This window comes from Triturus cristatus, chromosome 9 (genome assembly GCF_964204655.1).
Source record: "Triturus cristatus chromosome 9, aTriCri1.1, whole genome shotgun sequence".
In the NCBI taxonomy this organism is placed as follows: domain Eukaryota; kingdom Metazoa; phylum Chordata; class Amphibia; order Caudata; family Salamandridae; genus Triturus; species Triturus cristatus.
This window is the reverse complement of record NC_140592.1, coordinates 13,758,981-13,772,324: the sequence shown is the minus strand read 5'-3', so window position 1 is coordinate 13,772,324 and position 13,344 is coordinate 13,758,981. Positions and strand designations below refer to the sequence as shown.

At 44.9% G+C, this 13,344-nt stretch overlaps 1 protein-coding gene across 1 annotated transcript in view; it reads right to left on the bottom strand.

Annotated features, from left to right (window-relative positions):
• Positions 1 to 13,344, bottom strand: part of LOC146797260 (RING1 and YY1-binding protein B-like) — a 451,932-nt gene that overhangs the window by 67,023 nt on the left and 371,565 nt on the right. The window contains exon 3 of the mRNA XM_085624232.1: positions 6,275 to 7,180. Within this exon, the coding sequence (XP_085480358.1) occupies positions 6,275 to 7,180 (906 nt within the window). The remainder of the gene's footprint in view (positions 1 to 6,274; positions 7,181 to 13,344) is intronic.

The following is a 13,344-nucleotide window of genomic DNA, read 5'->3' as shown; positions in this document are numbered from 1 at the left end:
TGTCCATAAATCTATCTATATATCTATAAAAAAATATGCATAGTATTATGGTTTAGGCTGCATATTTTATATACATGTGTGTATATTTGATTATATATATATATCAAAGAAATACCCTTTCAGGCATAGTGACACGAATAAATTATGCAAAAAAGAAGCAGAGAACTCTGGGTAGTTCTCAAGTTTAGGTGCAAAGCAGTTCCTGTATAGAGCACTCTCAACACCAGCGACACTCTAGATCTGCTCACCTCAAATGTCTGTTTTTCTATCAAAATCTTTAAGCATAGGATTAGCACAATGCCATCCACGCCGAGATAGAAAAGACAACATATCGGTATTTATACCAGTGAATTTAGATATCAATTTACATTTTGCATTGTAACTTAGAAAAAAAGAGAGAAGAAAAACAGCCTACACGTATAGTATGTTGTCACTTTCCATTATCACGTGGTGCAAATGTAAAAAACACAAGGGAGAAAAAAAGAGAGTATATATATTTGAATTGTACCGCCATTTCATTATGTGATCAAGGGCACTAGATGCCCGAAACGCGTCGTGAGGAATGAGAAGTGATGCAATGAGCAAATAAATCTCACCTGTGATCAAAGAGCTTTCGTGTGGGACGTTGCTTTTCTTGTTCGCCGCCAGGAGGTACAGTAAGGCTTGTGATATATATATATATATTGTTAATGCTCCGGGGGTCCCGCACGTGGGCGGGACTATTCAGTGCTTATGACTATTGATGAGTATCCCCTGGAAGAGAAATGTGAGCAACCCGTACTAGTTTGGATTCTTCTGCCACCTTGGCACTGGTAGCTTCAGGACATTACCTTTAACCAAGACGCCTCAGGCTCTCCATGGCATGCTCTGCCTTGCATCCAAGCCCTTGGCACTGCAGAATGTTGAGGTAGAGAACCATGCCTAAATAATGAGCAAATGAATAGTAAAAGTGCTTGCTTGAATTACTCTTAGCCATTGTCCGTTCTGTTGCCCACAACACCACTACAAAAAGAAACAGGCACTTGCAAATCTGCCTTGATCCTGCTCCAATAGTAATAGACAAACCTGAACTGCCAGGCAAGGCCCCCTCTAAGCGGACACATGCAGCCCTAGACTGGTTCTAATCGGGTGTTGGCAGTAGGGTGAAGCTTGAGTCTTAAAGCAGCACAAGGCCCAGGTCTTGCTATACCTGTTGCAACAAGGAATCCAAAAAAGTGAAAGGTCGTCATAAGTGGTCAGTCTACCGTCAACGATCAGAACGAATTCTAGTGCTGCGTCTCTGAGAAAAATGGAGGTCCTAGCAATGAACGACTTAAAGGCAAGAACAAATCCTACTCCCTGAGTCCAAAGGACAAAACGCCCTAAGTATGACAAGCGTCTTTAGAAAAGCTTCCCTTACTGAAAACAAGCATTTGCAATGCAACAGGTCTCGCATTTACGAGACTTTGAGCTATAAGCATTGTAAATGACAATGCCTTTTATTTATGTCTTGGTATTTGAAGCATAAATAAAACGCATTGTAATTTACAATGCCAATAGCTCAAACTTGTGTAAACGCGAGTCCTATTGCATTGCAAATGCTTGTCTGTAGCTTTTGTATTCAGGTAGTGCTTGCTGTTTGGAAGCATTTGCCTATTCAAAAGCCACAGTGCAATTCACTAATCGCCTTTGGATGTTCACATTTGTTTTGCTTGATTTGCTTTTTGTTATATTAGTAAAGCTCTGTCTGTGCAACTTTAGTGGCAATTTCAGTTGAAAATGTGTTGTCTATAAATCAGTGCGCTACCACACAATGCTTTAGTTGCATTTAAGAAACTGCCCGCCTCATGTCCATTAAAGATAGGGGGGCCACGAACATTTGTTGTTCTAGAAATTGGGTCGGGGTTCCAAAAGGTTTGGGATGCACTGCTTTAGTTGATTCTAGCTGCTTCCTCAAACTCGTCCATAACGTCATTATTGATAATTGGTGTCTAGTTTTCTATATCGACTTCAGATTATTTTTCTAACCAGTAAAATTTCTCGATCTCCCTTTTCTGGCTATATGTAATCTAATGCCCAAAATCCATGTGGAGTAAATATATGCAGCAGAAAACACTTTTCCCAGACAGGACATATATTTTAAAAGTTATTACAACGACATCACACAATATTCAGGCTCAATCTGCCAAGTACGCCACACCCTCTCCCCACTTAAAAGGTTAGCAGTTGTTTCTGTTTTAGGCGGCGCTAATAAGAGAAATGGACTGGTGCAAGCTGCCTCCCGACGACAGCACTTATGTTTTTTTTTACAAATAAACCACTGTAGTTAGACCTAGCCTGGGGTCCCATAATCATTAGCATCGTATTGTTTAAGGTTCTCAAATCTTCTTGCTCAAGATGAATATTGGCCTTTTTCTGTAAAATAAAAACCATTTGTAACCAGTAAACTGGGATTTTCACTTTGACTGAAATGCTGAATGTGCATCTAACAGACTATATTGATACTTTCGGGGGCTTTGTGTACTGTGTCCATGAGTGCGGAGTCTAGGATGCGCCCGAGATCACAACACATGTGCAACGTCCTCCAGAGGTTGAGAGAGGCGGGCTCCCGGGTCGCCTTCGATGCTCCGGCTCCCTAAGGTACCACACGACCACGAAGCGCCCCATGTGCCCCGTCTGGTGCAGCCATCGAGCACGAGCATGTTCACTACAACTAACTGTACCACTGAAGCATCCATTTCAAATGTAATCAGTGCAAAAGAACAAAAACCAAAATAACAGCTGTGCAATTGTTATTCTTTCTAATCTGCTTCAAAAACACTGGGTTCCTTCAAATTCTAGCACCATGCTGACATTCTCTCTGGTCGCACCTACCCCCCTCCCTGGCCTTAGCCCACTTCACCGAAGATGAATATCAGCCCTGTAGAGAGCGAGACAGAGTGCAAACCAGCAGACTCACCCTCCGTAGCTGTGGCGGGCACCCACGGGGTGGCATATTTGAGACTTGGGTGCACAGTAAAGAGCCACTTGGAAGAGTAACAGAAATAAAGCAGAGAGACTTTCTATCTGTATGTAAAGCGCATGCCATCCTGTCCACTGGGACGTTCCCCGTCATACAGCGGCGCCGTTACATCCCAGTGAGGGGTGCTTCCCATCAGCCTGCTCCAGCGCGAGGTGCAGCAGCAGGACGGCGGCCGCCAGACTCCCCCTGAGCCAGTGCGGTGTCCTGAGGTCCCGGCCGAGGTGCTCCTGGGCAGGCAGAGCAGAGGACGGGGCTGAGACACTGCAGGGCACGGGACAGTGAAAAGTGAGCGTGAGCTCCCGGAGAGGGACCGGGAGGCAGGAGCAGTGCGGGCGGGAGCGGTAGCGCCCATGGGCAGCTGGTGTGAAAAGTCACATTGCTCAGTTACTGAATGCCTGCTGCTGGGCCAGGTCGGAGCAGATGGGGAAAGGCGACGAGTGGGAGCCGGCGAGGGCTGCTGAGCACCAGGGGCATCTCTTGGGGCTGGTCCCAACAGACATGTCACTGCGCACTCCCTGTACCCCTCGAGGTGTGGGCGCCGCTCCGCGTGCCGAGAGGATTCTGCTGTCAGCCAGAGGTTGTCATTCAAATCCTGCGCTGCTTCTGCTGGTGAAGGTGAGGCTCAGAGCGAAGTGAGCAGCACAGGAGGGTGAGAGCAGAGCTGCTCTTGCCAAACTCCAAGTCCACCCTGCATCAGTCAGCCCCCAGCAACCACCGGCCAACTGCATGCCCGCACCGGCAGGGGGGGGCACCCACTCAGCCTCAAAAACAAGCGCTCGCCATAGCGCTATTTATATTTGCATCGCGCTTTCACTTTCAGTGAAAGCGAAAGTGCGATGCAAAAATAAACACACGGCGCCCTTTCTCCTTTTGGGAGGCCCATCAGGACTGGCTCTCAGAGGCTTGTTTACATAACACGCCTCTGAGATAAGAAATTGCTTCACGACAGCCGTGAAGCAGGAGACCCAGTCCGGATGGGCCGTCCCAAAATGACAAAGGGCGGTAACACAGAAGCCTCATTTTCAATGGGAAGCCACCGTTTACCATAAATGGTGACGCTACCCAATGAAAATTATGGGCGGGGCTTCAAGCCCCTTTCTGAAATATACTCACCCACAATATGTCTCGCAGACGCGAGCAGTGCATACGCGCTGCAACAGGTCTGCGAGACCTAAAAATAGGGCTTTAAAACATAGCAGATGTCAAAGGCTGCTCAGCGAAAAAACATAATTTCGTCAAAGTCCAATGTGGCGAAGTGAGGTGGAAACAGAGAGCCCGAGCATCCTGGCCCCAACTAAAATAAATGAATACCTAAATAAATAATACACAAACTGCCAGTAAAGAGCAAACAGTCAGACTGTCTCAAAATCCCAGTCACCAAGGCTGCAGCTCCCTCAATGATATTCGGTTTTGTTTCTTTTTAAGAGCTCTCGTTTCATGGTAGGTTTTAGTACAATTCATGCCTCAAGTTAGGCAGTATAACAACTGTCACACTTCCTGTGATGGTCATGGGAGGTCGAGTTCTGTGCATTTAGCGGTAATTGATTGTTCAAGATTCATTAAGATTCTATGATGGTACTCCATCAAGGATGATGCTATGTACCGGTCTATGGCGTAGCCTACTTTCCCCCAAAGGCCTATCGTATAAACAAGCAGAACTTCTAAACAACGAGTTTCTACCCCCAAGAGGGAACAGATTTAACACCTCCCATGCATCCAGCATACTGGAGATACACCACAAAGTATCCTGTCGGCTTCAGGGGATGTTCAGCTTTAAAATATAAAACACGTTTCAGATGATATGGCTACAATCGTAAGGAGCTCCAAGACGGGAGCAGCACTCGGTTATAAAAGAGGCTAGCTGAAACAATGTGAACGTCGGTAAAGCACTAGAAGTAATACGATTTTCCCCATAACATGCAGAGGTATGTAAGCCAAAGTTCTTGGATCAGCGCTGCTCCAGTTTGTAAACTCCGAACATATAATGTACATACACACTCACTGGTTGCTTAATAGTGACTGAGTGGACCCAGCACATTCTATACCCGGTTTGTTGAACAGTGCCTACAGGGGTAGAGTTATGCTTCTCAGATCTCGATATAACATTCTCCCTTGGTGGACTTCACCTCTCCACGGGCTAGGCATCCTATGGTGGTCTCAACTTTAGGATACTGAAACCCTCCTAAAGTGGTAAGCATGCTGGCTGTGTATGTTGTCTCACACTCAACAGCACCTCATGCTATTGGCAGTGACTTTCCCCACATCCTTGTTGATGCAAGTCTTTGAACCCCTTCCAACTCCTCCTACATAGTCCAAACGACTATCAACATACGCTGCCAAGGACTCAATGCAATTGGAGCGCTTAATGGGCTCGTCAGGGGTAGGAAGTGCTAAGTAAAGGCTGCAAAACAACTTTATACTATTTAGTAGTTCTTGGTCATAGTCCTGGTCTCGCAATGTGACCGTTCTCAGATATGCAAAGGGAGCCATCAATGTATCAGTAGTGGGAGCCTGAAGTAGTTCTGAAAGTCTTGTGCTCTCACCCAATGCCGGAGTCAATTGAAGCCCACACAATATTATTTCTTAGTCAAAATGCCTCATATTGTCTGGGATGAGCAACAGTAGCATAGACCTAGATGTTGCGCTTGTAAAAACCTTCAAAACATATCCGAAGCAAACAAACCCTTCGATCCCCAAAGACCTCTTCAATGTGTGTCAGAGAAGCAGCTCTATTCATGAGTTGAATCAGAGGAGGAGGAATGCTTTTCAATACCAGAGATCACTGCACACAAGAACCAGTACCTCTTACCACTGCATTCACAGGTGAACAATCAGCCAAGATGTTTTAAATGACTGGTTGATTAAAGTATACCCTTGACAGGGGATTTTCTTTTGGAGAAAGAATACAGCAATTTGTGACAAAAACTGAAGATGAAAGGATGCAGGGGGTCGAGGTGGCAGACAGGTACCACGTAAGGTAAGGCACAGATGCATGCAGCAGATAAAAACAAGCTATCTGATTAACACTATAAAAAAAGATACAAAATTAACCCGTTCTGAGGGAACGTTACGATGCAGCTTGGTCAGTCAAATGCAACACGGCGTATGAGGTATCAAGGGAATTTGTAGGTTGGGGTCAAAGGGGGAGGGCACCAGGGGCATGAAAGGACCATGCACGTTTCTTTGGCTAACCATTTGCTGAGCTGGTACAATGAACACAATGTGGCTATTACCATAAGCTGGTGAGTAAACAAGTTTTACTTCATTATATACCTTGTCTTCTTGCTTCCGATTCTCTTCACAACACTGGGAATTATTTCTTTTTCAATCTTTTCTCCATCAAGCTTTCCCCTGAGTCTTTCTCCATCAGGCTTTCCTCTCATTACTCTTTCTCCATCCAACTTTCCGCGAATCAGTCTTTCGCCATCCAGCTTTCCTTTAACCAGTTTTTCTACAGGTTTTCCCCTGTCTGGTTTCTCTACTTCGAGTTTTCCTCTATCAGACTTTTCTACTTCAGGTTTTCTTTTATCAGGTTTTTCTATCTCAGGTTTTCCCTTATCAAAGTTTTCTAGTTCAAGTTTTTGCTTCTCAGGTTTTTCTAGTTCAGGTTTTCGCTTATCAGGTTTTTCTAGTTCAGGTTTTCGCTTATCAGGTTTTTCTAGTTCAGGTTTTCCGTTATTTTTTTCTATTTCAAGTTTTCTGTTATTTCTTTCTAGTTCAGATTTAACAATCTCAAAATTTTCCACTTCAATTTTTCCTTTATCAAGTTTTTCTTTATCAAGTTTTTCTTTATCAAGTTTTTCTTTATCAAATTTTTCTTTTTCAAATTTTTCTTTTTCAAATTTTTCTTTTTCAAATTTTTCTTTTTCAAATTTTTCTTTTTCAAATTTTTCTTTTTCAAATTTTTCTTTACCAAGTCTTTCCTTCTCAAGTGTTTCTTTATCACATAGCTCTCTTTCAACTGGTTGATCAACCCGTTCGTCCATTGGTTTGTCTTCTTCAAGAGCATCACACTCTGGATTTTCTTTATCATCTATTTCCATTTCAGACCTTTCTTTGTCAAGTTTCTCTCTCTCGGGTCTCTCAAGCTTTTCTTTTTTCTCCTTCTTAGGTGGTGGTGGTGTAGCAAATTGCTGAGCGACCTGCTGCGCAACCAACTGAGAATTTATTCTGGGTTTTCTGAAAGGAAAACATATAATAAGCTTTACGTGTGCAATATTTTACTTTTACACAAATGCATTCACTATATTGATGTGAAACATTAATGAAAATACTCAGAGGGTTTGATAATTTTGTGGCAAGAGATTCTGTCTCTGGCGTGAAAATACAGTATAAAATGTGTTGACTCATGAGATCTCAATTCCAAGATGTTTAAGGTGCCTTAGGAACATGAAGATCGCAGGGGTGTTAAACATTCTTCTGCATAGGCAAAATGAGTAATCATTCAACCTACATTACCAAAGACACTTAACTTCCTTCTTTTGATATAATTTTAACAAGTGTAAGGCACTTCAAATGACTGCTATGACCATGCCATTACTGCAATCCTACGGCACCTGAACAGTCATGGCCTCTTTTATGGAGGTAATTAGGGCAGGCGGCAGCAAAGTTGTGGATGCCTTTAAAGACATGACTAGGAGGAAAATAAACTGTCACCACGACCAGAACCCCCATTTATCTTGTAAACAAGCTCGCCATCTCTAGTGGTTCTCGGGACACCCAGTGCAGGTTAAGAAGTGTAAAACAACAAAACAAGATGGCAGGCCTTTTTCCATCCATGCACCCAGGATCTCGCACAACATCCCTGTATCCATCAGGACGGCCCCTACTCCGCTCCAGTTTTGGAAAGAGTTAAAGGTTAAGCTTGCTGCAGAACACTACATCAAAGTGCAGTAACCATCCACAACCCAGCTTCCTCGATTACTTGTTCACTTTCTGCTGGTCTTTGACTGTGTACAGCATCCTGCTACCTTTTGGCTAGATTTGTGCCATATTTAAAAAAAAAAAAAGTTACCTGTACACTGTGGTTCTCCAGTATTGATATCTTTTATAGATTCACATGCTTAAATCTTCCCCGTCGTCATGGTGGGAGTACCACGGTAACAGTAAAATAGTGGTATTAAAACTAACATTCAAATGCCCATAAAATTTTTCCAGCTTTTCGCTACCGATTACCAATGTTATAAAACATCCAAACTCTATCCAATCAGAGCGTAGACCATAGAGTCTCCAATCCCTTCAGGGCGAGCATACCCCAGATTCGAGCACGAGTACCACAAGGTATTAAAGAGGTATGGAGGTAAACCTTAAAGAGGAGGAGGAAGGGTCGCATATGAATCTATAAAAGATATCAATACTGAAAAACCACAGTGTACAGGTAACTAACTTGTTTTTTTTCAGTATTGTATCTTTTATAGATTCACAATCTAGAATCAGAATAGCAAGCAATTCCAAAGGGTCAGAGGCGGCGGGTAAGGTGAACCATCCCACCATGCGACCCAGAAACCAAGACACGAATGATAATCATAAAAAGCGTTTAACATGAGCTCATAACAATGTATACATATACTAAAACTTAAAATAGAAAATATTCGAAAACATTCATTACTTATCATAATAGTATGGCTATTTAGGAGAGAAAAATACACTCAGGAGAACATACCTTATGCAAATAGAAGTCGCAGAGCAACTTGACCAACTGCTCCATCCGCCTTCTGCCAGGCATCCATGCAGTAATGTTTTGTGAAGGTATGCAGATATCAGGCAAGGACACTCCTGCGAATGGGGCAGAGAAAGCTGCCACCTTGCATGTTGAGTGCGGTACGACCTTGGAAACCAGAGGGCGGACAGCCCCCTCATGACATAATAGTCGATGAGACCCAGCGAGCGATAGACTCCTGGGTCAAATCCGGACCCTTCCTTGAGGCAGAGAAAGCAATGAGTAACTGAGTAGATTTTCAAAAAGGCTGAGCCCTTTGCAAGTGGAATTTTAAACAATGTTTAATGTCTAGAGAATGGAGTGCTCTCTCCGCTGGCAAAGATGGAGCTGAAAAGGAGGGAAAAAGCACTGGCTCATTTAGATGAAATTGGATGGATTGGTACGAAGAATCACTTTATCTGGAAAGAACTGCAGATAGAGCTCCATTGTTGTGAAGGCCTGAATATCACTAATGTGTCTAGCTGATGTGATGGCCAACAGGAAGGCACTTTAAGTCACACTTGTGAATTGGCTCAAACGGTGACTTCATAAGCGGAGACAAGACAGTATTTAATTGCCAGAGCACTGGAGGACTTACTGGAGGGTAGACCCTGAAAAGTCCTCTCATGAACTCTTATCAGTGTTAGACCACAAAGACAAACAACCAGAACGTTGTCAGTATCTGGAGGTTGCAGCTAAGTGCACTTTGATGGATGGTTGTGCCAGACCAGCTTTGGCGAAAGACCTCAGGCGGGGACGAGAGAGGATCGCAAGAGTGCGTGGTACACCATATATAGAATCTTTTCTACTTGGCTGAGTGGCATTTGATCATAGGAGCAGCTTGGGCGTTCTGACATGCCTCAGAAATCGCTAATTGTCCGATTCAGTGTGATGAAGAGAATCCAACAAGTGTAGTGTGTGGATTTGAGGATGAACCACTTGGCCCTGGTTAATTGGCTGGAACAGAATTGGAGAAAACCTTGATATGCGATACAGCTCTGTGAACCAGTGGTGTCGCGCCCACGCCGGGGCGATTAGAATGACACAGCAAGGCTCTGGTTAGATTTTTTTTGGAACCTTTGGAATGAGTAGGCAAACGCTTGCTCCCAAGAGAGGTGGAAAGCATTTCCTAGAGAGCCTGGCTGAGGAAATCTGCTGACGTAGAATCTGCATTTTGTGTTGTGACGTAGTGAACAGATCTAGGGTTGGAAACCCCGAGCAGCGAAAAACCCTTTGCAACTGTTCGTCGTTTAGCTCCCACTTGTGACACTGCTTTGTGTTCCTGCTGAGGGAATTGGTGCCAATCGTTTTGGACTCCTGGCACATGCTGAACCTGTATTGATATTCCGTGGACTATCAGCCATTCCCAGATCTGCTGAGCCAGGATTGAGAGGGGCTGAGATCTTGTCCCACCTTGCTTCAGCTGATAGAACATGAAGGTGGTGGTGTCCATGCGAATCAGGATCAATGACTTTCTGATTCATGGCAGGAATGCTTGGAGGCCCAGAAAAAAACACTATCAGTTCCAAGAGGTTTATGTGACACTGTGCTTCCTGAGCTGACCACCTTCCGTGGACCTGCAATTCTTGCAGGTGGGCACCCCACCCGTCCTGGAGGTTTCATACTTAGGAGACAGTAGGGAATTAGCGGGATACAGGATGACATCAACCCTAACATTGACTTGTATGACTTTACTGAAACATTTTTTGCGGACAGACCCCACACTGTCTTTTACAGTCGTAAGATCCTTTCTTTTGTGGGAAATGCTTTTGAGAGCGTAGTGTCGAGAGTTACACTTGGAAATACTATCGCCAGAGGGGACTTTTCCCGGTTGATTTTGAGCCCCAGGGAGCGAAATAGCTGAACACTGGAGTCTGTCAATCTTCTGGCAGCCTGGATCGATAGGGCCTTGACTAACCAGTTGACCAGATAAAGGAATACATGGCGACCGGCTCGATGTAGAAAAGCAGTCACTGGAGCCAAGCACTTGGTGAAGATTCGTGGAGCAGACTTTAACCCGAAGGGCAGTACTCTGAATTGATAATGGCACCCTGCCATCTCGAACCTGAGAAAACGATGTTTTGGGTGAATGGGAACATGAAAATACACGTCCAGAAGATCCGGAGAGGACATATAGTCCCCTGCATCCATGAGAAGCAGAATTTCCTGGAGCGACAACATTCTGAAGGGTTGAGATTTTATGAACCAAGATCCATTATCTGCCTCCATTTTCCCCATCTTTTTCTTTATCCAGAAGAAGCGAGAATAGAAACCCAGATTGCGCTGATCGGGTGGACCCTCTTCGATTGCCTGCTTGGCAAGGAGCAAGTGGATTTCCCTTTTGAGGATTTGGAGAGGACGACGGGAAGTTCTTCACGGAGGCAAATTTAAGGGCTGTTGAACAAATTCCAGCGAGTGATTGTGGCAAAATACGTCTAACACCCATTTGTTGGAAGATATAAGCTTCCATTGACTAAAGAATTTGTAGCAAGTGGGCCGAATTGAAGTAGGACTACAGTAGACGTGAGCCCTTCCTCCTGATGGTGGGCGTCAACGTGCCGCTGCTCTAGAGTAGGGTGGTGTTGAAGTTTGCCGAAAGGGCTGCAAAGAGTACGGAGCATAAAAGCCCTGTTGATAATGCGACTGGAAACGCTGCTGAAGCTGGGAACGAGAGAGATAGTGACCTCTGCCCCTGCCCTGGAAGGAAGCAAACGTTTTTTGCTGTAGATTAGTTATAGACTTGGCCGTCTCAATATCCGATTTCATTGACTGCAGCGCATTATCCACATGCTTACCAAAGAGGAATTTGCAGTCGAATGGCATGTCTAAAACCTTGGCCTGAACCTCCAGATGGAAAGTCGTAGCTTTTAGCCATCCCTGCCATCACAAACCCGCCATCTGTCTGAAGGCCGTTGAAGAAATGTCCAGAACTACATCAAACATTTCGGAAGAGGTTCTTTCTCCTTCCGACAGCGCCTCCTTTGCTTCTTTCTTCTGATCCTCAGGAAGGAACACCAGCAAGGCTGAGATTTTGGACCACATCTGGCAGTCATACCTTCCAAGGATAGCCATGGCATTGGAGGCTCTGATGGCAGTGGCCATCAAAGCGGAGAACCGTTTACCAGTGTTTTACAATCAACGCCCTTTGTCAGGCGTAGCCGCACACGGAGAGGAAGGGTTCTTCGATCTCCTTTGAGCCACCTACATAATGACTGAATCAGGTCGGGGTGTCCAATCAGGCATGCTGAAGTCTCCTTGGACGCCCTGTACTTTTTGTCCAATTTCAGCACCACTGCAGGAATAGAAGCTGGCATCTTCATCAATTTAAGGCCTTCTTGCCATAAGAAGTCTACAATGGGAATGGATCGAGAGGAGCACTGCATAGTAGGCTTAAAATCATATAAAAAGCACTGTCTGCTTGACAGGCATAGGAAGGTCAATGCACCTAGAAGCACATTTCAGTAGATGGCGGAACCAGCGATATGTGCAGGCGGAGAGTTGGCTGGAGGATTAGGAAAAGGTGGAGTAGTGGTCACAGTCGTCCCATTCATCATGGACATTCAGGGACAACTGCAGTGCCCTCTCCTCTAGCTGCTGGTCGTCATCCTGACTTTGTGCAGGAATTTCCACAAGTGGCAGAACGGTCTTGCTCTTCTGCAAAGGGAAAGCGCACCTCTTGTCCACTTTACTTTAAAATGGGTACAGGAAGTCAGAGGTAAAGCATTTGGTTTATTCAAGCTTGAACAGATGCATAACCCACAAGGAAAAAGTTATTCAGTGTAGGTAATTAATCTTCAGGGGCTCCTGAACGGAAGGCAGCTGAGGAGCAGAATTTGCTTCAGGAAATCTCTTACAATAATTGTTCAGCATTAACCAAAGATAAAGTTACCAATGACACCGGGATAATTATGGAGGGTTCTTGAGCTTGTTCTTCCTGTTCCTCATAAGGATAGTGCTCCTGAAATGCATCTAAACGTTGACAACTGGGACACGCCCTTTCCGAGAAAAAGTAGTCCCCCTCCAAATAAGTAGATGGATCCTCCATTGTCTCTTCTTCCTCCGAGGCCTGGCACTTAGCCCAGAGTTGGTGGTAGCAGAGAAAAAATGTAAACGTCCTGCAGAAGGAAAGGCATGGGTTTCAAAAGCAGACTGACCTTTTCCCTCGTGGACGGGGTCGTCGACGGCACCAGCGACTGCAGCGGTTGAAGAGTTGTTGATAGTGAACAAACCTGCTGAACTGTCGCCTAAGAAACCCTCGCCGACAGATGGTCTAACCGCAGCAGAAGACTGACACCATCACTGCCATCATTGACACAGTCGCCGCCGCCTTGACAGACGGCATCACTAACTAAACCGCCGATGGAGCGCCAGTTGCAGTGGCGACAGAGGCCGTAGATCAAGATTTCTTCGCTAACAGGGCCGTCGATGAGTGTTTTCTGACAGCTGAAGATTCTCTGGAAGGAGTAAGAGGCGTTGACAGAGGAGCAGAACCCGACATCTGGTGAGAAGAGAGACCGGACTGGTCTTTCTTGGCTCTTTTCTCCTCAATCCTCTCCTTATTCTGAGATCTGGATTTTTTGGATCCTTAAGCAATGAGGAAAACCCTTCTTATTTTCTCTTTCTAGAGGAGGCATTGGGATTCTCC